Raw genomic sequence first — 27424 nt, 5'->3', positions numbered from 1 at the left:
AGGTGACAAATTAAATTAATATGTTCTATTAATTTAAAAAAATATATATTTTTAAAAAATATATTTTTTTAAAATAAATTTTTGAAAAATATATTTTTTAAAAATAAATTTTAATTAATAATTAAAAAAAATCAATTTTCAAAACCTTGGTTTTTTGTTGGCTGCCAATAAAAAATCAAGCTTTTGAAAATCGATTTTGTCTCCTTGGCAATTCCTTGGCAACTAATATTGGCCCGATGCTTGGCTACCGATCATTGGCAGTAGCGTGATCATCCCAAGTTTAAACCATTGGTGGTCCAATGATGGTTGCCATTAATGTTCCAATAATGGAACGGAGTTCGCCAAGCATGGCCCATTATTGAACCAATCGTTTACTTCCCATTGGGTCGTAATAATTGAAAATCATAAACATATTGATATCGAACGTATACATATATATACAATATGAAGTAAATTTCAATCAATTATCTAGACAAAGGCCTTATATATGAGGATTATTTGCCTCACTTATACGGCATCCATTATTAATATACATATACACTATTACTGATATTAATTTACAATTTACCATATAAGATATTCCATTTGCGATATTTAGTTCAATGGTCAATTCAAAAACGAAAATTTCTTCTCATTGATGCGTTAACAAAAACCGAACATAAAAAATTTCTTATGCATTAAACTACCTATAAAAATTTATGTAGTTTAGAAAATTTTATAAAAAAAACTAGAAACTGTGAAATGCATAATTTCCTAAATATCTCTAATATAATTTCTCCTTAATTATAAATTAAAAACCAAAAGTTCGACTGAATTATTAAAGAATTAAAGAAAAAGGAAAAAACCACAAAAATGGCTTACGTCAACAAAAAAAGTATCACTTTTTTAATTAGAGGTGCTCAAGAAATAAATTTTAAAAAAATATTAGATCGTCAATCATTAATTTCTTTCATTTACAAAAAAAAGAAAAAATTGATGTACGATAATAATATAGATAGGGTAGAGCGGGGCTAGTTAAGCATAGGGGTAAGTTGAGCAACCGAAATATCTCAGGCTCTATAAATTGGCCGCTAATTTTTTCAATGCCAGAAAGAAGCAGGCACTTGCGCAGTAATGTCCCCTCTTGCACCTGCTTCTTTCTGGCATTGAAAAAATTAGCGGCCAATTTATAGAGCCTGAGATATTTCGGTTGCTCAACTTACCCCTATGCTCAACTAGCCCCGCTCTACCCTATAAATCATATTGTATGTAAAAATTGAATATATATAAATGAATGTTTCGGATGCTGCGAGAAGGTATGAAAGTCGCGAGAAAAGATATATTGAGGAAAAGAGTGATAGAACGTGCCTAAAAAAATAACCTTTTACAAAAAAAATGACAAACAATGAGCATATAGCTAGTTTAAATGCTGTAAAAGGACAGTTCTATTGAGAGACAAAACAGAGATTATGTGTAAATATTGTAGGATATATTATATATAATATATGTACATATACATCTATGAAATTCTTCTAAAATATATATTCTGTTCGAAAATGAATGCCTATCTACAATTTCTGTATGACTATTGTATTTTTTTTTTTTGGCTAATTGCATTTATTATGAGGAGAAAAAATAAATTCTCGAATTTTATTCAACTTCCATTTAATCATCAAATAATATCATTTTTATTATATTTAATTATATAAATGAGGCCTTGGATCGAATAACTCGCCCGACGCTCGGAGGAACACGCAACTGCCAGTCAGTGAGCAGTGAGCGCCTCTGGACCACTCACTGCTACCCGACTGGTATTAGCGCGTGCCTTCGAGCGCCGGGCGAGTTATTCGATCCAAAGCCTCAATTATTATTTTCATTCATTTATTTTTCTATTAATATCCTAATGAACAAAAAAATGTATTATTTAACTATTATTTCAAAATTTATTTCGAAATTAATACACACTAAAAAAAAAGTTTTACTTTTAGCCTGTTTTCGAGGCTGAATTTAAGGTGTAAACGGAGTCAGCCCCATTAAACAAGGACAGACTTATGTGAAATACATGGGCTGAATTTAAGGTGTAAACGGAGTCAGACTTTTTTTTTCCTGTGTAATGAAAATTTATTCTCTTTATAATTATATTTTATTATTATAATTATTAAACTAATAAATGTTTAATTACTTTTATTAGTAACCAAATTTCACATATAATTAATTAATGTAAAAAATAAATTTTCTTTAATTAATAATTGTACTTTATATATTATTTTAAATTTTATTATTAAAAAATTTTAAATAGAAAAAATATTGTTGGAAGAATATTTAAATTAATTAATTAATTACTAGAAAAGAAGTTGAATAAAAATTCAAGAATTAACTTCATCTCAAGTAGTCGAAGTAAATTTCCCGAACCGCAAAATATAATGAAATCAATCACGTGAGCTTGCAAATAATATCAGTTTGCAAAATTATAAACATTTAATGCTTCACTTCAATGACTGCTGTGATAATAATTAATTCGAAAATCGCAAATTCATGTGGAAAAGAAAAATATATCACTTCATCTTCTGAAATTCTATTGCTTCAAATTGACACAAACAATAATTGTATCAAAATTCCATTTTTAATTTAATTAATTTTATTATCATTACAAAAGTTTGTATTTCTTTATAATAATATAATTAATTATATGAAAATATAAATAATATAATTAATGAAAACAATTAATTTTATATGATACATAGAGGTTGTATACACTGTGTGGTATAAATTTATTCTCCGCGCGCATAAACGGAAATATTCTCCACGAGCATATATTCGCGCTTGCGCAAACACGTGGTCATAATAGTATTAAAATATATGTAAAATATAATTAATTTTCATCAATTAATTTCTATCAAATAAAAATATACAAACTAATTTAGAACAAATTTTTAAAGGACTATTTTTAAAATTTAATTTCAAATTTTCTTCTCTCTCTGTTTTTTGAAGGGTTAAAAATTACGTATAACGAATGCTTATTATAATTAATAATAAATATAAGGAAAAAAGACGATGGAGAGTGTAAAAAAAGAGTAATTAACAAAAAATATGAGAAATAATGAGAAGAGAGGAAAAAAAATTTTTTTCAATTGAAATTTTTTGGAAAAAAAAGTTGGGTGGTATTTTACAGGAGCATGCTAAACTGTGTGAATGCGTTAGAGGGACACATACCACCAGCAGAGAGCGCAGCCCTGATGGTGGCCGAGGAGAAGCCACATCCTGATTCATGTAAGGCCCGCCAAAATGACCGAAAATCACTTTTCATCATTCACCTATCTCTATTTATTTATTTATTTATTTATAAATAATATTATACTGTACATATATCGGGAACGATTCCTCGAACTTAATTATTATTTTCTTTTGGCTTAATTTAATTTTATTAATTAAATTTAGTAATTCAATAAAAATAAATTACTTTTGTTCCAAATTCACTAGAAATTTGTCGTTTTAAATATATTTTTTTCAATTGTATTGTTATATTAACATTATTATTATTACATATTTAATTTATTATTTTCTAAATTAAAATAATCGGACTTCCGGTTAAGGTGTGAGCGTGGATGCACGTTAAAAATTTTGATGAACAAAGGTGTTAATAAGTATAAATAGTGGACCAGAAAGTTAAAAACAGGTGAAGTGAAAGAAAATAAAAGAAAGGAATAAGAGAAATAAAGTTGATAAAGTGATTGAGTGAAATTGGAGTGGTGAAAAGTTTTGAGGTTAGATGAGAAGGAGAAACGAGAAAGAGCGAAAAGTTATAGAAAGTATTCTTTTGACTAGTGTGGTGAGTGAGTGTATTTTCCGACGCAAGAGGGCAATAGTGATCAGTGTTGTCAGTTTTTTAAATTGAATGTGATCAAATGGGAAGACCACTAGGTAGTAAAAATACGAATAAAGAAACACCAAAAGATACGAGTATAAAGATGTTTACAACAGCAAAAGATAAAATGGATTTTCAAAAAAGTATGGAGAAAACATTGATGTCAATAGGACAAGAAATAAAAGAAGGATTGAAAGAACAACTGAAGGAACAGAAAGAAGAATTGTTATAAGAATTTACTGAAAGGATGGAAAAAAGAGAAGAACAATGGAGAAAGGAAAGAGAAAAATGGAAAGAAGAAAAAAAAGAGCTGTTTGAAAGAATTAGAAGACTAGAAGGAGACAAAGAAAAAAGAGAAAGAGAAAATAGAAGGCTAAATATAGTAATAAAAGGAGAGGAATTTGCAGAGGACAATTTGGAGGAAAATGTGGAGGAGTTCATTGACAAAAGTTTGAACCTGAAAGTAAAAGTAGTAAAAGCATACGCGTTAAAGAAGAGTAGAGATGAACAGAAAGGAAAAATGGTGGTAGCAAATCTACAGAACTGGGAAATGAAAAAACTTGATGAGAAAGAAAAAAGAATTACAAAGAGGAGTTTATATTGATGACGATTTAACAGAGAAAGAAAGAGGAATTTAACAGGAAATAAGAAGAAGAGCAAAAGCAGATAGGGACAAAGGAAATAATGCAAAAATTGGATATATGAAACTACAAATAGAAGGTAAATGGCTAAAATGGAATGAGTGGGAAGGGTGTTTAGTAGAGGAAACTGACAGAAGAAGAAGAGCATAGCAAAAAAAAGGAGAAGAAGATTGTGGGGTTAGAATTTGTATATGGAACACCGCTGGAATAATTAATAAAGATAATGAAACTTGGAAATATCTAAATACATTTTACATAGTGGGATTAATAGAAACGTGGGTCGACAAAGAGAAATGAAAGAAAATTGAGAAAAATCTACCTAAAAAATTCAGTTGGAAATGTAAATATGCCGAAAAAGAAAATAAGAAAGGAAGAGCTAAAGGAGGAATAATCACAGGGGTTAACAAAAATATCAAGGAAATAGAATATAAAGAGTGGGGTAATAATGTGGTGGAAAGAAAGATTGAAATCAATCAGAAAAAGTTTAGAATATTTGTAGTGTATTGTCAAGACGTGAAAGAAACATTAAAAATATTAAGAGAAGGAATTGATGAGAAAGAAGAAGAAATGTTAATTTTGGGAGGAGACTGGAATGCTAGAACAGCCAATGAAGGAAAAATAATAACAGAGGATGAGGAAAATGAAGAATATACGAAATCAAAAGATATAGTGCTAAATAGGGAAGGAAAAATATTAGTGAAAGAACTGGAAGAGAGAGGCTGGTCAATAGTGAATGGAAATAAAGGAGAGACAGGAGAATATACTTATTTAGGACCAAAAGGATCATCGGTAATTGATTATATAATTGTTAATCAAGAAGCACTAGACGAAATAAATGGATTAAAAGTGGGGCAGAGAACTAACAGAGTCGGACCATTGGCCACTAGAATTAGAAGTCTACGGAAAAATCGAAGGAAATGGAAGAAATAAAATGGAGAAAGAACATCAAGTAGTGGAAAGGAGAGAATGGACGAGGGAAAATATAATAAAATATCAAGAAAATTGTAAGGGCTGAGAAAGCAAAGAAGAAAGTATAGGAAAAATACTCTCTAAATCTGAATCAGCGATAAGTATGCCACTATTTCAATTAGCGTATATGCGCTGTGAATTAGTGAAATTTCACTAAATAATCAGTGAAACTTCACCGATTAATTAGCGCATATACGCTGTTTTAAAATAGTGGCATACTTATCGCTGAGAATCAGTGAAATTTCGCTGATTCAGATTTAGAGAGTATGGTTAGAAATTAAAGAAAAAATTCAAGAGGCAGTTCCGAAGACACGGAGAAAGCAGTTTAAATGGGTATGGGAAAAAGACCATGGCATGACAAACAATGGAAAGAAAAGAAAAGAAATGTAAGAAAAGTTCTAAGGAAATGGAGAAATGGTAAATGTTCAAAAGAGGAATACATAGAAATAAAAAAGGAATATAAAGAATGGTGTAAGGAGAAGAAGGGAGAATTCGAGAAAGAAGAGGAGAAAATAAAAAACATCAGAACTGAACAAGAAGTATGGAAGTATATAAACAAGTTCAGGAGGAAAAGGGAAACAGTAGATACGGATATAAAAATGGAGGATTGGAGAGAACACTTCATGCAAAGATTTCAAGGCAAGGAAAATAAGGAGACCTTAGAAGAAGTAGAAGAGGAAGACAATGAAGAAGAGCAAGAAGAATTAAGAGTAGAGGAAGTTATAAGACAGGTTCAAAGATTAAAAACAGGAAAGGCGCCAGGAGAAGACACATTAGAAAACGAATTTTGGAAGAATATGCCAGGAGCAATCGGAAATGCTGTTTGGAAAATGTTGGATAAGTCATGGAAAGAGGGAGGAATACCGGAACAGTGGAAGGTTGGAGTAATAGGTATAATATATAAGAAAGGTGATAAGAATGAAGTTAAAAATTACAGAGGAGTAACTTTGATGGATACGGCGTATAAAGTATATGCAAGTGTTTTGAACGAAAGACTAATGAAAGAGGTGGACGAAAAGCTTGAAGAGAATCAATTTGGATTTAGAAGGAAAAGAGGAGTGATGGACGCAGTATATGTTTTAAATCACATAGTGGACAGGGAATTGGGAAATAAGGGGAAGGTGTTTGCTTGTTTTGCGGATTTAAAGGAAGCATTTGACAGAGTAGATCGAGGGAAGCTTAGTGAACGCTTAAAGAAAATGGAAGTGAGTAAAAGACTGAGAATAAGAATAATGGAAACTAGAGCTGTGCAAAATAATTCGAACCGAACTGTTCGAATTTTTTCGCCTAGTTCGAATGTCGGAAATTCGACATTCGAGTTAGCTTAGTTCGAATGTCGGTTTTTCGACATTCGAACTAGCCCAGTTCGAATGTCGAATATTCGACATTCGAACTAGCCCAGTTCGAATGTCGAAAAACCGACATTCGAACTAGCCCAGTTCGGATGTCGAATATTCGACATTCGACATTTCGGTGCCCCAAAACCGAACTAAACTCGGTTCGGTTCGAATTTTGCACAGCTCTAATGGAAACGTATAAGGAAACGATTAATGTAGTAAAAGTAGGAAAGGAATTTTCAAAGGAGTTTTGGACGACGAGAGGAGTGAGACAAGGATGTCCAATGAGCCCGACTTTGTATAATGTTTATATGAACGATTTAGAGAAAGACATGAGAAATGGAAAGGAAGGAGGAGTAATGGTAGGAACCAAAAAAGTATGGACTATAACTTATGCAGACGATATAGTTTTACTCGCTTATGGAGAAGAAGAATTGAGATATATGTTAAAAAGGTTTAGGAAATACTTGAAAAAGAAGGACATGATACTAAGCGCGGAAAAAACAAAGATTTTAGTGTTCGAGAATGGAAAAGGAAAAAAGAGAGAATGGAAATGGGACGAAGAGAATCTTGAAGAAGTAAGGGAAATGCGATATCTAGGTTATATAATGCAAAAGAATGGAGGAGCAGTGAAACAAATTGAGGAAAGAAGGAGAAAGTCGATTATTGCAATGAAGAGTACATGGAGCATAGGAGAAAGAATATTCAAAGATGATTTTAAAAGAAGAATGAAAATGTACGTGGCGTTAAGTGAAAGTGTGGGTCTTTTTGGAGCAGAGGTTTGGGGATGGAAGAGGGAGGAGAGTTTAGATGGAATCACAAGAAAATATCTAAAATGGATACTAGGACTGGACATGACGACTCCAAACTATATATTGACGGAAGAAAGCAAAGTGGAAGAGATGAAAGTGAAAGCAGTAAGAAGAGCGATTAGATTTGAAGAAAAAGCAAAGGATTCAAGAAAAGAGCTGGTAAAGGAATGTTTGAAGGAAAGGAAAAGTGAAGGTAGGAGAGGATGCAGTAGAAGATGGGCAAAGGAAAGGAAGAAAATGTTAAAAGAATTAGGAATAAAAGAATTAAATAGTATTGGAGAAGAAGAGGAGAAATTTGAAGATGTAGTAATGGATAAATTGAGAAAAAAGGAAAGTGAAAAAAGAGTGCAAAAAATAGAAGAATCGAGGTATAATGAATTTTACAAATTAATAACACAGGCACACAAAAAAAAAAGTTGTCTGTTCATTGAACCAGACCTACATGTCTTATAGTATTTTGGCCCCCTGAATACGAATATGAAGTCAGAATTGCTCCATCACCCTCTGTTTTTTTTAAATCGAGATAACTACCCTTAAGTCTAAAATTCAAGAACTAAATTTAAAAAAATGAAATAACCGCGGTTTCCTTCGGAGTAGAAAAATATATTTATGCGTTTTCTTCTTTCAACAACTCAGAAATAATGTCAAAATTGCTCCATCACCCCCTGTTTTTTTAAATCGAAGAAACTACCCTTAAATCAAAAATTCAAGAACTAAATTAAAAAAAATGAAATAACCGCGGTTTTCTTCTGAGCAGAAGAATATATTTATGCGTATTCTTCTTTCAACACCTTAGAAATAATGTCAAAATTGCTCTATCACCCACCCGTTTTTTTTAAATCCAAGAAACTACCCTTAAATCTAAAATTCAAGAACTAAATTAAAAAAAATGAAATAACCGCGGTTAACTTCTGAGTAGAAGAATATATTTATGCGTTTTCTTCTTTCAACAACTCAGAAATAGTGTCAAAATTGCTCCATCACCCACTCGTTTTTTTTAAATCCAAGAAACTACCCTTAAATCTAAAATTCAAGAACTAAATTTTAAAAAAATAAAATAACCGCGGTTTTCTTTTTAGTAGAAGAATTTATCTATGCGTTTTCTTCTTTCAAAAACTCAGAAATAGTGTCAAAATTGCTCCATCACCCCCCCGTTTTTTTTAAATCCAAGAAACTACCCTTAAATTTAAAATTCAAGAACTAAATTTAAAAAAAATAAAATAACCGCGGTTTTCTTTTTAGTAGAAGAATTTATCTATGCGTTTTCTTCTTTCAACAACTCAGAAATAGTGTCAAAATTGCTCCATCACCCACTCGTTTTTTTTAAATCCAAGAAACTACCCTTAAATCTAAAATTCAAGAACTAAATTTTAAAAAAATAAAATAACCGCGGTTTTCTTTTTAGTAGAAGAATTTATCTATGCGTTTTCTTCTTTCAACAACTCAGAAATAGTGTCAAAATTGCTCCATCACCCCCCCGTTTTTTTTTAAATCCAAGAAACTACCCTTAAATTTAAAATTCAAGAACTAAATTTAAAAAAAATAAAATAACCGCGGTTTTCTTTTTAGTAGAAGAATTTATCTATGCGTTTTCTTCTTTCAAAAACTCAGAAATAGTGTCAAAATTGCTCCATCACCCCCCCCCCGTTTTTTTTAAATCCAAGAAACTACCCTTAAATTTAAAATTCAAGAACTAAATTTAAAAAAAATGAAATAACATTATTTCTGAGTTGTTGAAAGAAGAAAACGCATAAATATATTCTTCTACTCAGAACTTAACCGCGGTTATTTCATTTTTTTAAATTTAGTTCTTGAATTTTAGATTAAAGGTTAGTTTCTTCGATTTAAAAAAAACAGGGGGTGATAGAGCAATTTTGACATTATTTCTAAGTTGTTGAAAGAAGAATACGCATAAATATATTCTTCTACTCAGAAGAAACCGCGGTTATTTCATTTTTTTTAATTTAGTTCTTGAATTTTTGATTTAAGGGTAGTTTCTTCGATTTAAAAAAACAGGGGGTGATGGAGCAATTTTGACATTATTTCTGAGTTGTTGAAAGAAGAAAACGCATAAATATATTTTTCTACTCCGAAGGAAACCGCGGTTATTTCATTTTTTTAAATTTAGTTCTTGAATTTTAGACTTAAGGGTAGTTATCTCGATTTAAAAAAAAACAGAGGGTGATGGAGCAATTCTGACTTCATATTCGTATTCAGGGGGCCAAAATACTATAAGACATGTAGGTCTGGTTCAATGAACAGACAACTTTTTTTTGTTTGTGTGCCTGTGTAAGGAAGGACCAAATACCAAAGTACTTGGAAGGAAGAATGAAGAAAAAGGATAGAAGTTTAATAGCAAGATTTAGATGTGGCAACGAATTGAAGGCAAAGGATTATTGGAAGGACGAAAAGGAAAAGTTGTGCAGAATATGTGGAGGGGGAAAGAAAATTTAGTGCATGTGATGGAAAAATGCGAAAGAACGAGGACCGAGGAAGGAATGCAACGAATTTTAAATGATGGAGGACAAGGTTTGGAGGTATTAAAGTACATTGAAAAGCAAAGGCAGGAAGTGAAAAATAGTGAAAACCAGGAAGGAAGTGGAAAGTAGACTGAATTTAAAGACAATAAAGAAATGTTGAAGTTTTATAAGTTTAAAGTGTTCATAATATTTTATATTTTGGTACTATTTAAAATTGAGTTTTTGATTTATATATATATATATATATATATATATATATATATATATATATATATATATATATATTTTTTTTTATTTTAATTGAAATTATTAAATAATTAATCTAAAGTGTAAGGTAAAGGAGAATGCCGGAAGTTCGTTCAAAGCCGAAAGGCAGGAACTATGTATAATAAATAATAATAATTAAAATAATCTCGCCTGTGATAAATAAATAATTATAATAATAATAATACCCAATAACAATTATAATAATTATTATTATTTATTGTTACGTATTCTATTATTATTATTTTATTAATTAAAAAATTATACTGTATGTAATAATAAAAAATACCTAATAATAATTCTTTTTAATTTTTTTTAGTTATTTTTTAAATGATTTTGTTTATTTTCGTTTTAGTTATTAATTTTAATTAACAGAACTAAAGAAATAAAATTTTCAAAGTAAATAAAAAATTAAAGGTATCTGAAGCAATTATAAAAAAAGAAAGTAAATATTTTTTTTCATGATTCTAAATTAAAATAATTGTAACCAAAGTCCGAGGAATCAATAAAAGTAGATTACGAATATTAAAACACAAATTGCATGACACCAATATTACTTTTTCTGTATGTTTGTAAATTTGTAAATTTTGTAAAGTGTAGTTTCATTTGTACGTATGACGTATATATATTTCTTTTTCTTTTTTTAATTTCTAAAAATTATTTTGTCAGTCGAAGCACGATTTGAAGAAAGCTTGTGAGTCAAAAGTAAAAATGTGATTTTATGATTATACGTAATTATTACAATTGGCAAATTTATTTTTTTTATTTGTTAATATTTTTATACTATATTTAAACGTGTGTTTATTATTAAAGAGCATTATAGTGTGTTTTATATTTTTTTTTGTATTTGTCAAATTGTATTTATATTTATTTTGTAATATTGTTGAAAATAGATATTAAAAACTTTATATTACAGATTATGAAACAATTTAAGATTCATAATATTAAATAAATTAATTGATAATTAATAAATTAAGTTATTAATTGTAATTAATACTAAATTAATTAATTATTCATGATAAATAATTAATACCAAGTTAATTAATTTATTATGTATAATTAATAATAAATTTATACTATTTAATTATCAGAATTAATAATTAATGTATTCAAATTTATTTATTTATTTACAAAATATTAAAATTTCCAAAGGAAGGCATTTAACGATATTAAAAAAAATAAATAAAAAATATTCTTTGTTAGATTAACTAATTCTTTAAATCGTTATTCTTCTTTGACACTAAAAATCTTCTTTCTTTCAAATTTTATTCACTAAAATAACAATTATTGTCTCGAAGAAAAAAGCGATTTGATCAAAGAAAAAAATTAGTTGATAACATTTAAATTAAAAAAAAACTTCTTTTTGTTATACTTTCTCAAATAAAAAGGTCAGGGTTTGCCATACAGCGTCGGGATGTAGCTCTTTTACTCGACTATCTGTTATAAAAGGTTGCCTAACATCAAGTCCCTATTTGTATATATATATATATATAAGAATTTACGATCTATTTCTACTTTATTAACAAGTTTACGATTAGTCAATTTTTCATAAGAATTATTATTTTTTTATGTAGTTGCTTGTAGAACATTTCGCTTTTATTTTTCAGCATTATTTTCTAAACGACTGATAAAAACAAACAGTAGGAATCAAAGTTTACTATAAAAAGTAAGTAATTACAAAAATTAAACTAAAAAAACTTTTTTAAAGAGTAAAGAATGTAAAAAAAGATAAAGAAAATAGAAAAGTAACACAAGTAAATAAAAAATAATATGAGTAAATAAAGTATAATAAGTAAAAAAAAATTCAAATAAAAAATTACCTACAAAGAATTTAATTTTTCTATCTTATAATCAGTATATTTATTTTCTCATTTAATTAATATTAAAAAATAATTTTTTTATTTGAATACACCCTAAGAATTTTCTCACAACTAATTTATTATTTAGTAAATAAATTATAATTCAATTAATAACTAAATCCTAAATAGTTTCAAGGAAATAAATTATTTTCAAAATGGATGAATATTTACTTATATTCAATTTGAAGAAAATAATACTCGTTGTTATTTGATACACACTAACTTCGCACTAATAATAGTTTTAATAAAATTGAAGAAGAGTACTTGACAGTTAAATATTGATAAACTAGGTAATTCCCGTGCAGAAAATGCCCCACTTTGCCCTATTTAAAACAGGGTTCAGGTCGGGGCCTCGACAGTTTTCCCTATTAACATTTTTTTTTTTTAATAAAGTTTTTAGAATTCCTTTTTGTTGTAGAAGCTATTAACAATGAAAGGCAATCATTATTTTAGTTATTTAATAATTTTTTTATTTTAGGGGTTTGACTAAAATTCCTGGCCAAAACCCTAAGTGAGGTGTTCACTAGATATTAAATAGGGCTCTGATCAGGGCCTCGACAGTTTTCCTTGTTTAAATAAAGTGTAAAAAAATTAAATCCCTAAAATTACTTTTAATAAAAAATAATGAACAATTAAAGAATACAATTAAAGGGAGTAATTATACTATCGTTTTAATAATTTTTTTATTTTGTGGGTTTGACCAGAATTTCTGGCCAAAACTCCAAGTGAGGTGTTCACTAGATATTAAATAGGGCTCTGATCAGGACCTCGACAGTTTTCCTCATTTGAATAAAGTGTAAATGAATTAAGTTTTTTAAATTACTTCCCACAATAAAATTATAAACAATTGAAGAAATTAATTAAACGGACTAATTATACTATATTTTTAAGAATTTTTTTATCTTATGGGTTTGACCAGAAATTCTGGCCAAAACCCTAAGTGGGGTGTTCACTAGATATGAAATAGGGCTCTGATCAGGGCCTCGACAGTTTTCCTCGTTTTAAAAGCATGTAAATAAATTTAATTTTTTAAAATTAACTTTTTTTAAACAGTTATTTTAGTTAAAAAAGCGTGTTCTTTTAAAACACTTTATAAAATAATTATGGTATTATATTTAAAAAACGAAAATACATATAATTTTTTTTTCTTTAAGTACAATATTATAATAAAGTTTATTTATTAATTATAACAACTCAATTATGAATAACGAATAATAATAGTTATTAAATAATTAATTATTATACATTTATTTAAAAATAAAAATTATGAATTTAAAAAATAATAATTAATAAACAATTATTAATAAATTATACTTAATGAATTTTAATAATTATTAATTTATAGGGTGAATTTATCATTTGGTTTGTATATATATTATATTATTTTAATAATAATTATTATTTTATATTATATTAGCTTAAAGTGAGAAAATGATTCGGAGAGATTGTTAAATTTAACACCTTCAATATTTAATAACTATTTTTTAAACATAATTAATTAATTTGAATAAAATATTTATTAAATAAATATTAATTATTACTTATACATTTGAAAACAAAAATTATAACCTTTATTAATATTATAAAATTAAGGAGGCAGAAAGGAGCGACAACCTCCAAAAGAAAAATAAATTAATTATAAAACCAAAAATTATATTTTTCAAAAATTTTTAAGTTTTTCTATTCTTGAAATTATATTATTTTTATCATTTTCACTTTTAAATTAGTCAAAATGACTATAATACCTCATTATGTTATGTATAAATATGTTGTATATATAATGAATATGTTCATTACGTTTGTAATATAAGAATATTTTTAATTACAGTAATTTTATTGTAATTTCTTTTAAATAAAATTAACCTCACAAAATAGGGCAATTTTAAGAAAAACTGACGAGGCCCTGACCAGTTTGTCCCTAAGTAGGGCATTGGTCAGGAACAGCGTCACACACTAGTCGGGCACTGGTCAGTTTCTCTACCCAGAGCCACACCAGAGATCGGGAAAACTGTCCAGTACCCTATCAGGCCCACATTTTAATTCCTGCACGGGTTGTAGTGATAAAAAGTTAAATTGAAATTATTTTTTTACAAAAATAAATTGTTAATAATAATATTTAGCTAATAATTTATTTAATGTTTAATTTATTTAATATTTATTTAATTAATTTATTAATTACTGAAAAGAGTAGAGTATTTAAATATGACAAAGTAGAGATTAAAATATTTCCTAAATATTGAAATTAAATTATTTTCCCCTAAAAAACTAATTTTAGAAAAATAAATGAAAAAGTGAAAATTATTATTAATAAAAAGTCTAGTACTTTTCATCTTAAATTACTTAAAAAAATTACCCCCTTTCAAATAAATCGCTTATTCGACTATTATTATCAAATAAATATTTACTTGAAACAAAGAACATTTAATTGACTCAAATAATATTTGATACAAATAATGTTTCATGCAAATAATATTTGATAGAAATAATATTTATTGCAACAAATAATAAAACTAAAATTCGATGCAAATAATAGTTGAAACTTGAAACAAACAATAATTTTGGATACAAATAAATATTAATTTGATATTAGTCACCGATTATTTGATTATTTAAATAATTTTCTCCCTAGTTCAAATAACATTGCACATCACTATAGAGGACATTTCACTTTTTATCCTTTTTAAAAACGACACAATAGTAGTAATAATATCAAATGTTATTAATTATTGCAAAAATAATTTACATTAATTTAAAATTCACCACCAACTAAGCTCACTGATGACATCGCAGCAATATATTTAACGTCAAAATGAATGAAAGAAAATCACAAATAGTCATAAAAAAATACAAGTGTGAAGATGGAAAAATATAGTGATTTGAGCACGCACAAAAATTATGTGAAGAAATTTACATAATTGTACATACACACTATAAAGAGAGCAAAAGGAACGAAAAAAAATATTGAGAAAGTACAAAAAACAGTATTTTAGTTTTATGTACTTTTTTCTTTCTTTTCTTTTTTTTTAATTATAGATACCAACAACTACTGATCACGACTCTTACAGTACCTGTTACATTTACCAGTGGCTGCAATTCGAATCGCTAATATACTCGTCTCTGCCTTGATGTGTGTGTAAATAAAGTCTATACGCTTTACTGCAAGTCTGCAAGTTTCTCAAATGTAAGCTGTATGCTAAACATATTAATTTCGTGATTTATTTTTCGCAGTAGGATTGAATTTTTTTAAGGTAATGTACATTGAGTGTATTGAATGTAGATTATGTGTATAAATAACTAAATATGACAAATTAAAAAAAATATTTTTTAATTCTTTTCAATTATTTTTTTTTTGTTTTTTCTACCCTCAGAGAAATACGCTTTTCACTCAGGGCGTACTAAATTATTTATTTGGTTCAAATATATTGTTTTTGGTTCAATTAAAATTTATTTGGTTTAAACAAAATTTATTTGGTTCAAACAAAATTCCTTTGGCTCAAATAAAATTGTATTTCGTTCAAATAAATTATATTTTGTTCAAGTTACATTTATTTAGCTCAAAAAAAAATAGATTTGGTTCAAGCACAATTTTTTTGATTTAAATAAATTAAGATTTTGCTCCATAACCAAATTTGGTTAAAATAAAAATGTTATTTGTGCTAAATAAAATTTTTATACAAAAAAAATAAACAATTTAGTAGGTTCCGTGACAATAAATGATCCTAAAGTTCTGAACGTTCAAATGAACGAAATTTATTTATTTTCTTCTTTAATTTAAATATTTGTTACAATAATTTTTTGTCGATATAAAATAAATGAATTATAAAGTTTCTAAGTATAAAATTTAAGTTTTTAATTTTTATTGCAAACAATAAATTATAAAAACATTTTTAATAAAAAGTGTTTCGTTCATTTGAATGTTCAAAACTTGTGGATCATGACAATAATACTTTTATTTGACTCAAATAAACTATATTTAGTTCAAATAAAACATTTCTTTGGGCGTAATATCAGAAAAAATTCCCATCATGGTATAAAATTGATCACAACTTAGAAAAAAATAAATGAATTTCAATTATAGTTATTTATTTAGTTTTTAGAGATAAGGTAAAAAAAAACTTTTTCCTAATAAACTATCTAATTTGATTATATTCTAATTATTATTTTATTGTTTAATTTAAAATAATTAATATAATACAAATTATTATTTTTCTTTATTTTTGTTAAACAAAGAAGTGAAATAAACAAGGGGTAAATTCAGAAAAAAATAAATTCTTCCTCCCAGAGGTGGCAAAACAAAATCTTGTACTTCAGAGAGTAAACTAATTACACCTAAAGATAAGAGAACAAAAATATTCCAGGGGAAATTGAATTAAAAAATGAATAGAATGGGAGAAAAAAAGAATTTTTTCTGAAATGAAGAACTTTAATTTAATTTTAAATAAATTTAATAAAAATTAATTTATTTAAAACTAAGTTTAAAGTAATTTAAAATTTTTTCTAATTATACGATATAAAACTTAAATATTCCTGCTTTATACTTTATAATTCTATAAAAAAGAATCAAAATTAAACAAAATATAAAAAAATTTTAGATTATTATTTCAATTCATTAAACCCTATTTGTTTAAAAAAATATACAAGCAATAGGCTTGAAGTAAAAATTTAATTTATGTGATTTAATTAAAAATTATTCTTTAATATTCAATTTTAATATTCATAACATTTAATTAATATTTAATAATTATAAAATTATTGTAAAATATTTTCAATTAAATTAATACAATTTTTAATTAAATCAATTTTCTTCTATCATTTAATTGTTCTACTTATAAAACCGTTTATTAATTTTTTTGTTTAAAATTTAACGTTAATTATTTTATTTTAATTTATATTTTGGAAAAATTTACCATTTAAAAAAATGTTTATTTCAAAATTGAATAATTGAATTTTCTTTTCAGTATAATATAAGTTAATAAAAAGTACCATAAAAAATTATTATCTTTATACAAATGTATGCTAAAGTTTGTAAATTTGTAAGCACGTCAAGGTATGTAGCATGTTCTGTGTATATAAAAGAAAACATCTGAAACTTGTTAAGTAATAAAAAAAATTTTTCAAATTGTTAACTATTTATTAAACTGTTTTTGGTATTAAACTTAAAATTAAAAAAAAACATTAAATTCTAAAGTGCAATAAAAATTTTCCAAATCAAAAAATTTAAGAAACACATTAAAATACGAAAATGAAAATCTTTGTTTGGATTCAACAACTTTATAAAAAATGCAAAATCTCAGTTTACAATAATCAACTTTAAATTATAAATGAACTATTTTTCATTGATTGACAATACAAGAAAAATAAACCACGATTTTATAATTATAATATAATAATTACAATAATTACAGAAATTATGATTATTAATTACAATTACACTGAGAAAAATTGCGTTTAACCGAGTGGTAGAAATAGCTCGGTTAAAAAAAAGTATTTAAAAATAAATAAGATATGGTTAAAAGAAACTAAGTTATACTGATTATCACAACCGAGCTGAGATGGTTAAAACACATCTGTTAAAAATAATCCTCCAAAGGATTGTCTTAACCAATCTGAAATGTGCATAATGGAAACAAACTTTCGTGGTTGTTGTTACCTATCTGTTTTTTGAATATAAACAATTACTATGCGATTAATATTAACCGAGTTTCATGTAATTACGTTCAGTTGTGAGATTTTAACCGAGTAAACATATCTAGGCGACATATCGTCAGTCACAGTCAGTCAGTCACTTCGTTTCGTCTTTTCCGGAGAGTCGTGTTGTTACAATTCTGGTTTCTACCGACGCGATACAAATTTTTATTGATTATGTTACAGCAGCCATCAAATATAGAATTCATCTACAATAGATACATAGAAATAAAAATAGAACGGAGAATATTTAACGCATTAAACCTTTCATCCCTGATGACATATTACACGATGCACGTTAAAGAGGTTAAAAGTATTTTATTCTATTTGAAAGAGATTTGTTTGATTATAAAAAAGAATTTTAATTTACAGAAAATTTTGGTTATCTTTAAATTAGAACATAATTTTTTAATCAAATAGATTTCTTTCCAATAAAAGAAAATAATTTTTATCAAGGGGATATTTTATTGATCAAAAAATATTTTAATCGAGTTGGGTGGTTTAAAATTAATTAATCGGTTTCTTTATTATAACAGAGCTAATTGACTACAATATTCAAGTTCATATTATTACTGTAGCCTTTTTAGGTGGCTACAGTAACCGAGTAAGTTAACTAACGTTTACGGAGCATTAATCATAAACTGGTAGTTACAGTAACAGAGAAAGAAGCTACCGTAACCGAGTAGTCTTAACTAGTTTCTACCGAAATTTTTAATCGTCTTTGATCGGTTACTGCAGACAATTCACATTGCAAGTGCTATATTAGCAGCATCGCTCGGTTGTTTTTAACTAAAACTTGGTTATATTTAACCTTTTATTTTTCTCAGTGTATAATAGTTATCATATTGCAATTACAATTATGGTAATTATAGTTTCAAGAATTATAATTATTCAAATTAAATTATAATAATTATAACTGTATAGTAATTTTCATAAAAAATTTTATTAAAAAACTAACAAAACAAATTCTGATTTAAAGAGCAAGTAAGTAGTGGAAAGTAGTTTTAGTCAGACATAACTTTAGTCAGACATAACTTTATACTGTCAGCACAAGTAGTAGAAGTAAATTTCAGTCAGACACAGCAAGTACAAACTCGTATGATTTTTTTTAATTTTAATTATATATTTAACGTCAACTTTCATAAAGTTAATTAAATTTATTGGGTTTTTAATTGTGATTATAATTTCTATAACTACACAGGAAAAAAAAGTCTGACTCCGTTTACACCTTAAATTCAGCCTTAAATTATGAAGCCTTAATTATACAACCTTAAATTATGCATTTCACATAAGCCTGTCCTTGTTTAACGGGGCTGACTCCGTTTACACCTTAAATACAGCCTCAGAAATAGGCTGAAAGCAAGACTTTTTTTTAGTGTGTATAATTACTACAATTATAATTCTAATACTCTCTAAACTTTAATTAGTAAAAATATTTACTAATTTGAATTAGTGACTGACTTTTTGCTTTTGAATTAGTAAACTTTACTAATAAATTAGTAGGGGAGAGTGGTCCTAAGTTGGCCGTGGGCCTAAGTTGGCCACCCTGCATTTCTCAGAGATGGTATACTGGACGAATCTTTAATTTTGTGGTATGATATATTGATAAACCATGATATAATTTATGGACCTAATTATAATCTAAGATTCTTCTACGCATTGTGGGGACAATAATATTGTTTACGACCAAAACAATTTAATTTTTCTTGTTTTTTCGAGAGCAGCTACAAGAGATAAATAATTAAAAATTTCTAAATGAGTGTGTGCGCTAGTTCCTTTATTTAATGTTGTAATAAGAGGTTCTGTTGATTTTTTAATTAATTTTTTTTTATTAGCGTAATAATTTGAAATTTGTAAAAATCTACAGTGGTCCTAAGTTGGCCACCTATTGTTTTTGTTTGTTTTTATTTATGTTTTGCTTCTTTTTTGTGTTTTTCATCACGAGAAAGACCGTAAAAGTGTAACGTAGGAATTAAACAAAGACAAAAAACAAAAAAAATGGTTTAAAAAACAATAGAAAAGACATAGTACAAAAACGCCTGTCTCCACAGCCATCCACCACTGCAAATAAATAAAATAAAATAATGCTTCATTTTCTGAACAAAAATAGTTCAATAATCCGTTTTTATTCTCCTAAATGTATCAAATTTGTAAAATTTCTTCGTAATTGAAAAGAATATGCATTTCTTTCTTATATACAAGCGAAAAAAAGTGGTGGCCAACTTAGGACCGCTATTTCTGAAATGTCCAAAATGCATCTTTTCACTATTTTTTGTATTAAGACTACAAAAGCTATTCTATAACGTTCTAAATACCACAAAATTATAGCAAAACGATCTCTGAACACTAATATATACTTGCCGAAGTGATTAAATTTCATTTTGTTAATATTTTCGACCAATTTGCTTAGGCGGCCAACTTAGGACCACTCTCCCCTAGAAATTACTATTTATTAGTAAAATTTACTAAGTCAAAAGCAAAAAGTCAGTCACTAATTCAAATTAGTAAACATTTTTACTAATTCAAATTTAGAGAGTAACTCTATTTGTAATTATCATACTATAATTATAATTACTATAGTCATAATTATTATAATTATTATAATTAAAGGAAATGAATTTATCATTCGGCCAGTTAAATATTAAAGGTGAAAAAAGCTATCAATTATCCGAATCAATTTTACAAATAAATTAAATTATCTTAAAAAATCTCTTGATAAGCTCATGGGCTTCATATGCATCGACAGCACAGCTGCCCCAATACAGAAACCTGCTTAATCTGACAAATATTTTCGAAATTAATTAATAATTTCAAAATTATCAGAGCAGTCTACCGGCACACAGTGGGACCAAACTGCAATTTACTGTTCATAATAGTCTAGAGCCTTTATTTTTTAACCGATTTTACTGAATTTTGTTTTAAATGAAAGATTATTAAATTTGGAAGAGATTTGTTGAGGCCGAATTTTAAATTTCAATTTGTTTATATTTATTTTTTTATTGCAAAGTTTAACAAAAGCATTTATTTTTAAGAAAAAGTTATCTCCAGCCTCTATAATCGAATGGCACGTGCTAAAAACTTTTTAGAAACACCTAGACTACTCTGTAAATTGTAAAAAATTTGTGCAGGTAAATATTCGAATGTTATAAACAAATCATATTAACAAACAATTAAGTTTACAACAAATTGTTAATGTGGATAAACGCTTTGATAGATTTTGATGAAATTGTATACTTAAGGCAAGAAGACTAGAGACAGGAGGTAAAACTTCGGTAGTGGGGGTATGGCAATGCTGAGTCGCTCAGCTGATGTATGGTCAGGCGTTTACTTTCAAAAAAAGTTTTCGCCGCAATAGACCACACGGACTTCTGCGCAGCTACACACGTAATTGAAATCATATCATACACATATGTAAAACATATGGTATACAAGAATTTGAATGTGTGAGTGATGGTCAGAAGCACCGCGCCGGCGACTTTTCGAAACGAAAAACGCCTGGTTAAAGAAAGGTTCTTGACTCATCCCCACTACCGAAGTTTCACCTCCTGTCTCTAGCCTTCTTGACTTAAGGGTTTTTGGGGTCGCTGATTAAGAATTTGATGTTGGTTTTTCAATATTCAAAATGGCGGATCCAATATGGCGGATGCTTTTTTTAAATCGATTCAATTTGTCTAAAAATCGTTACTCGGGGGTTTTTGGGGTCGCTGATTACAAATATGACGTCAGATTTTTAAGAATACAAAATGGCGTTGATAATATGATAAAAATCAAATTTTAATTATGTTTTATACGTTAATTCTTAAATTGATTTTATATACGTTTTTAAATAAAGGTTATAAAATTTACTGAAGATTTTTATTGTCTTGTTTTGACTATTTTATTTATTTATACTTATTTTGATACTGAATAATTCAAAAAAGTAATAATTTTTTACAAATTGTGATTAATTTGTACACTTTAAAGTATGTTTAAATCCATCAATATTAATAAATTTTTTAGCAAATTTAAAAAATATTATTGCTTTAAACAATTTTTTCACATCATCGTATTTTTCAATTTTTTACAATAATTCTACATAGTGTAAGGATTTTTAGCACAGATTGTTAGTCTTATAAGTGATTTAAATTTCGCGGTAAAAGTAAGCTTTTCATATTTGCCGCGAGATGGCTTGGAGCTTTTTTACCTATAAGTGAGAACGATAAAAAAAATATTAATAAAAAAAATATAAAATTAAAAAAAAATAATAATAATAATAATAATAATAACAAAAAAAATATTAATTATACTTAAAAAACCCAAAAAACCTCTCCGAGTAACAAGTTTCAAGTACATCTAATCAATTTTTCAGAAAAGCGCCTTACACATTATTAAAACACATTCATTAAAAATTTTTAAAAACTAATTACAGATTCGTAATCAGCGACCCCAAAAACCCCCTAGTAACGATTTTTAGCCAAATTGAATCGATTTAAAAAAAAACATCTGCCATATTGGATCCGCCATTTTGAATATTGAAAAACCAACATTGGATTCGTAATCAGCGACCCCAAAAACCCTTAAGTATACAATTTCATCAAAATCTTTTAAAGCGTTTGTCCACATTAACAATTTGTTGTAAACTAAATTATTTGTTAATATAAATTGTTCATAACATTCGAATATTTACATGCAAAATTTTTTTACAATTTACAGAGTACTCTAGGTGTGTTTCTAAAAAGTTTTTAGCACGTGCCATTCGATTATAGAGGCTGGAGATAACTTTTTCTTAAAAATAGATGCTTTTGTTAAACTTTGCAATAAAAAAATAAATATAAACAAATTGAAATTTAAAATTCGGCCTCGACAAATCTCTTCCAAATTTAATAATCTTTCATTTAAAACAAAGTTCAGTAAAATCAGTTAAAAATGAAGGCTCTAGACTATTATGAACAGTAAATTGCAGTTTGGTCCCACTGTGCGGCAATAGAAAGGTCGTGGGCTCGTATCCCACCGTGCTACCGTTTTTTCTGAGTTCTTTGATAATTTTGAAATTATTAATTAATTTCGAAAATATTTTTCAGATATTAAGCAGGTTTCTGCATTAGGGCAGCTGTGTTGTCGATACATATGAAGCCCATGAGCTTATCAAGAGATTTATTTAAGATATTTAATTTATTTGTAAAATTGATAGCTTTTTTCACCTTTAATATAATTATTATAGTTCTAGTAACTATAATTACCATAATTAAAATTTATTGTAATTATAATAAATTGCTATAATTGTAATTATAAGTACCTACTATAATTATAATTACCATAATTATAATTTGCATAGTTATAATTACTATACAAATTATTATTAAAAGTACTATAATAAAAATTTGTATAATTATATTTACTATAATTGTAATTATAATTGCTACAATTATTTCTTTAACACTGAACACACAAAATTATAACAGAAAGTTGATTATTGTAATTTTCAAAGATAAAAAGGAACTCAAACACTGATTATTGTAATTTCCAAAACAAGTTAAAAAAGAACTGAACACCTGAAACTAAATTTAAATTTCCCAAAAAAAAAGAATAGAAATTTTAACCACTAATAAAAAGAAATGTCTAGTTGTATTTGCAGCTGGCTCAGAGCGCTCTTCCGTCGCTCCCGCTCAACCCGAGAGGCCGCCGCCCCCGCTTCCCCCGCCACGCTGTCCGAACAGCGGTGTCTGACAATGGGAAACTCCTCTTAATATTGGGAATCTGATGATAATGAATACACCGAACCCATTGCCATTACTATTCAATGCAAACAGCCTCAATTTAGAGTACCAGCTTTACGAATTAATTATAAAGCGTAGTAAAGCATGTTCTGCATTTATAAAACGAAATTTACGTCGTAAATCATCAACAGTTAACTTATGGAGTGTAAATTTCGATAATGACATCAGACAATGTATAGATTATTAAAAAAAAGTAAATAATATGGACCTTCAGGTGTTTTAAAAAAACCGAAAGAGAAAAAAAACAGTGCCTACTGTCCAAAAGTGTCACATTAAATTCGATCTTAACGAGTATATACTGCATTCGACATTCGAATCAAAGACTTTTTACCTTTAAAAAAACAAAAACACACAAATTCCCTTATTCGCGTATTATGCACATATTTATAGTGTGTATATATTTTTTTTAATTTGCGAAATAACTCGCGTAATTGTAGATAATATCGAGAAGAATAAATGAGTCTAATTATAAATAATTCCTTGTGTGAGAAAAAGAGAGCGAGAGAGAGGGAGAAAATGGGAAGAAAATACTGTCAACGCGCAGTGCTGTACAAATACAGCGTTTTATGTATATCTATATAAATATATAATATAAAATATGACTAGGAAAAAAAAATTTTTAAGTTTGAAAGCAAAATGAAATATAGTTAAAAAAGAAACTTGATGAGGAATAATACTTAATTAGTTAGAAAATTATGTCTCGTAAGCAGGTCGTATACAGACGAAACATGGGAGCTGGACTCTTCCTTATAAATGTAGTTTCTATTATATTAATTTTCTCTATGAATTTTCGCAGTAGTTTCAAAAATCTTTTTTTTACATTAACTATCAATTTTATTCAATTTATTACTCATATGAAATGAAAAAAAATTTATTTTATACACTGAGAAAAAAGAGGGCGCGTTGCAGCACATTTTCGAGTCATATTGCGCTGCTCAATCATGATCCACAAGTTTTGAACGTTCAAATGAACGAAACACTTTTTATTAGAAATGTTTTTATAATTTATTGTTTGCAATAAAAATTTTAAATTTAAATTTTACACTTAGAAACTTTATAATTCATTTATTTTATATCGACAAAAAATCATTGTAATAAATATTTAAATTAAAGAAGAAAATAAATAAATTTCGTTCGTTTGAACGTTCAGAACTTTAGGATCATACTCAACCCTGTGTTCTGCTAGACACTTTTACGGGGCGTGCAGCGCTCCCCTGAGTCGAGGCGAGCTGTATTTAAAGTGTTATTACACATACACGCTCTTTGGGGAGCGCTGCACGCCCCAGAAAGTGTGTAGAAGAATTCAGGGTTAAGTCGCGCAACGTGACTCGAAAATGTGCTGCAACGCGCTCTTTTTTTCTCAGTGTATTAATAATATTTATTGTTAATAATAATTATTAATAATAAATAACTAAATATAAATAACAATAATATAATAATATGAATATTTTTCTCAAATTTTATTATAAAGAACTTTAATATTATTTATGAACTAAAAAAATTGATTTGATTCAACCGACCGATACTTGTATATTATCAAATAAATATTTACTCGAATCAAATAATTTTAATTTAAATCAAATAAATTATATTTGAAACAATAATTGTAGTATTTGTTTTAAATATATACGGGTGATTCTCTGCGTAGCGCACGATTTGATTTATGAAATTTAAAAAAAAAAATTTATCGTTATGATTATAATCAATATTATGTTTAAATAAATAAATAAAATAAATAAAGTCATTAAATAAATATATTTTTTTAAAGATAAAGGGCCCAGAAAGAAAAATCCATAGCGGACCGGAAAAATTGTTTATAATTTTTGTTGTAAAAAAGTATAATTAACAAATTCACTGTTTGTACACGTTTTGGTGAAAAAATTTTTGCAGTAATTTAAAAAAATATTACAGCGTGAATCTCATTTAAAAATTATTATTTCGGTAATTTATGGAAATTTATAGAAAGTTGTGCGGCAATGAACAGTAAATTATTGCAAAATTAATAATTAAGAAATTAAGAAAATTTCAGAAATATGTGGAAATTTATGCGGAAATTTATAGAAATTTATGCTATAGTTTATAGAAATTAATATTATTACTCATTATTTACGTGAACTTAAAATCTTCCTTACACTTATGAGTGCTTCAGTGACACAGTTCAATACAGAAAAGCCTTACTATGAAAAAGTGATTCGACCATGACGCACAAGAAAAACTAATTTTTTAAGCAATATATTATCGATTTCAAAAATTCTTTTTTTCTACGTCTTTTGTTTTCTCTAATCTTAGACTACTAAACTTGTTTTGACGTAAAATATAAATAATTATTCATTTTATTGCAAATATATTATGATTCGACCATGACGATTCTGTGATTCCCTATGCAACTTTCATGCTTGTAGGTAACACATATAAAACAGAAAAAAAATTTTTTTAATAATTTACTTAGGAGAGTTTATTGCTGCTTTTTATGAATGTTAAGTAATTTTTCGATTTGATTTTTTATGTAAATTATGCAATTTTACAAAGTGATTTTACCATGACGCAAAAACTGGGGACAAGGAATAACTACTAAAATCCCAATGGGAAATTTACAACTGGCGTAGTACTGCGCCAGCACTGGCGGCAAGGCTGAGAGCCAGCACTGGCATGGCACTGGGATGATAACGCCGTCTGGCGCTGCCGAAGTACTGTCTGTCAGTGCTGCCAGACAGCGCTGGCGCAGCACTGGACCAGTGCTGGCTGAGAATATTGCCGCAATAAATGCCGTATTGTTATTAATTAGTCGTAAATTAATAATTATAAATAATTTAACAACAAAATGGTAAATAATATTAATAAATAGTTATTATTCATAAAATATTTCTCTTCTTAAAGAAATTGTATTAAAGATGGAGACTAACAATGGATATAGTAAATGAAGTAGAAAAAAATTGTTTATAACATTTAAAAATTAAATAATAAACAATTACAGTAAGTGTGCATTAAATTTTCATATTTTAGTACCTAACGATTGGAATCTAGAAATATCGCAAACCTATGAAAATAAACAAAATTGCTGACGAGGGGAATCGAACCTACGACCTACGGACTAACAGACTAACGCTCTAACCACTATGCTAACGACACATGTGTACAGTAAAGTATTAATATCTCAGTATCATTCAGACATACAATTATTGAGTCAAAGATGAGAAAAAAATAGGGATACGTTAGAAATAATAAATTGAAATCAAATAAATTAAACTAAATTTTTAATAATTAAATTAAATTACTTATTGCATTTAACATTTTACGTAATTCTTAAATTACGTGGTAATTTTTTAATAATTTTTTATTCATAGCAAGAAGTATAATACTGCCGTGTGATATAAAAACTTAGTTAACTGACATTTTTGTGAAAAATGAGTTTTTGGTATCAATGAACTCGTAAGAAAAAACTGCGTCTAATAGTTATAGTTTAAATTTTTTTTGCAAATTATTGTTTGTAAAAAATTAATATTAAAAATCTAAGAAATTGCAGAAAATGAAGGAATATTTGATAAAAAGTTAAGGAAAGGACTTTGAGTAGTCCAAAAAACAAACGAGGCTACGAGCTCGAATGTAAGATTTGAAGGAAAAACTTAGTTAAAGGCATTTGTGTGTTTTTTGTATCAAATAAGTAGTCGAGTCTGAGCGTTGGATTTGAAATAAAAACTTTGCATCTGCAACGCTTGCAATTACCTAAGTTATTCCGTCAAAAAGTCAGTCGAGACAGAGCCGAACGACTACTTAACT

General features: G+C 27.3%; 2 protein-coding genes across 13 annotated transcripts in view; one reads left to right on the top strand and one right to left on the bottom strand.

The window, feature by feature from the left end:
- The window catches only part of LOC122511050 (glucose transporter type 1), a 303150-nt gene extending 278548 nt beyond the window's left edge, over positions 1 to 24602 (top strand). For 4 of the 12 annotated variants that reach the window (XM_043626066.1, XM_043626065.1, XM_043626063.1 and 1 more), the window contains 2 exons: positions 3152 to 3249; positions 23494 to 24602. In XM_043626066.1, the coding sequence (XP_043482001.1) occupies positions 3152 to 3249; positions 23494 to 23597 (202 nt within the window). In that variant the 3' untranslated portion in view covers positions 23598 to 24602. Of the gene's footprint in view, positions 1 to 3151; positions 3250 to 11954; positions 11983 to 15239; positions 15378 to 23493 lie in introns of those variants that run through there. The other 8 variants (XM_043626077.1, XM_043626075.1, XM_043626076.1 and 5 more) reach the window with 7 other exon arrangements.
- LOC122511051 overlaps positions 1 to 27424 on the bottom strand; it is a 111830-nt gene that overhangs the window by 66388 nt on the left and 18018 nt on the right. The window lies entirely within an intron of this gene.

Source organism: Leptopilina heterotoma, unplaced genomic scaffold (genome assembly GCF_015476425.1).
Source record: "Leptopilina heterotoma isolate Lh14 unplaced genomic scaffold, ASM1547642v1 Lhet_8, whole genome shotgun sequence".
Taxonomy (NCBI): domain Eukaryota; kingdom Metazoa; phylum Arthropoda; class Insecta; order Hymenoptera; family Figitidae; genus Leptopilina; species Leptopilina heterotoma.
Note: the sequence above shows the minus strand (reverse complement) of the source record. Positions and strands in the feature narration are given on the sequence as shown.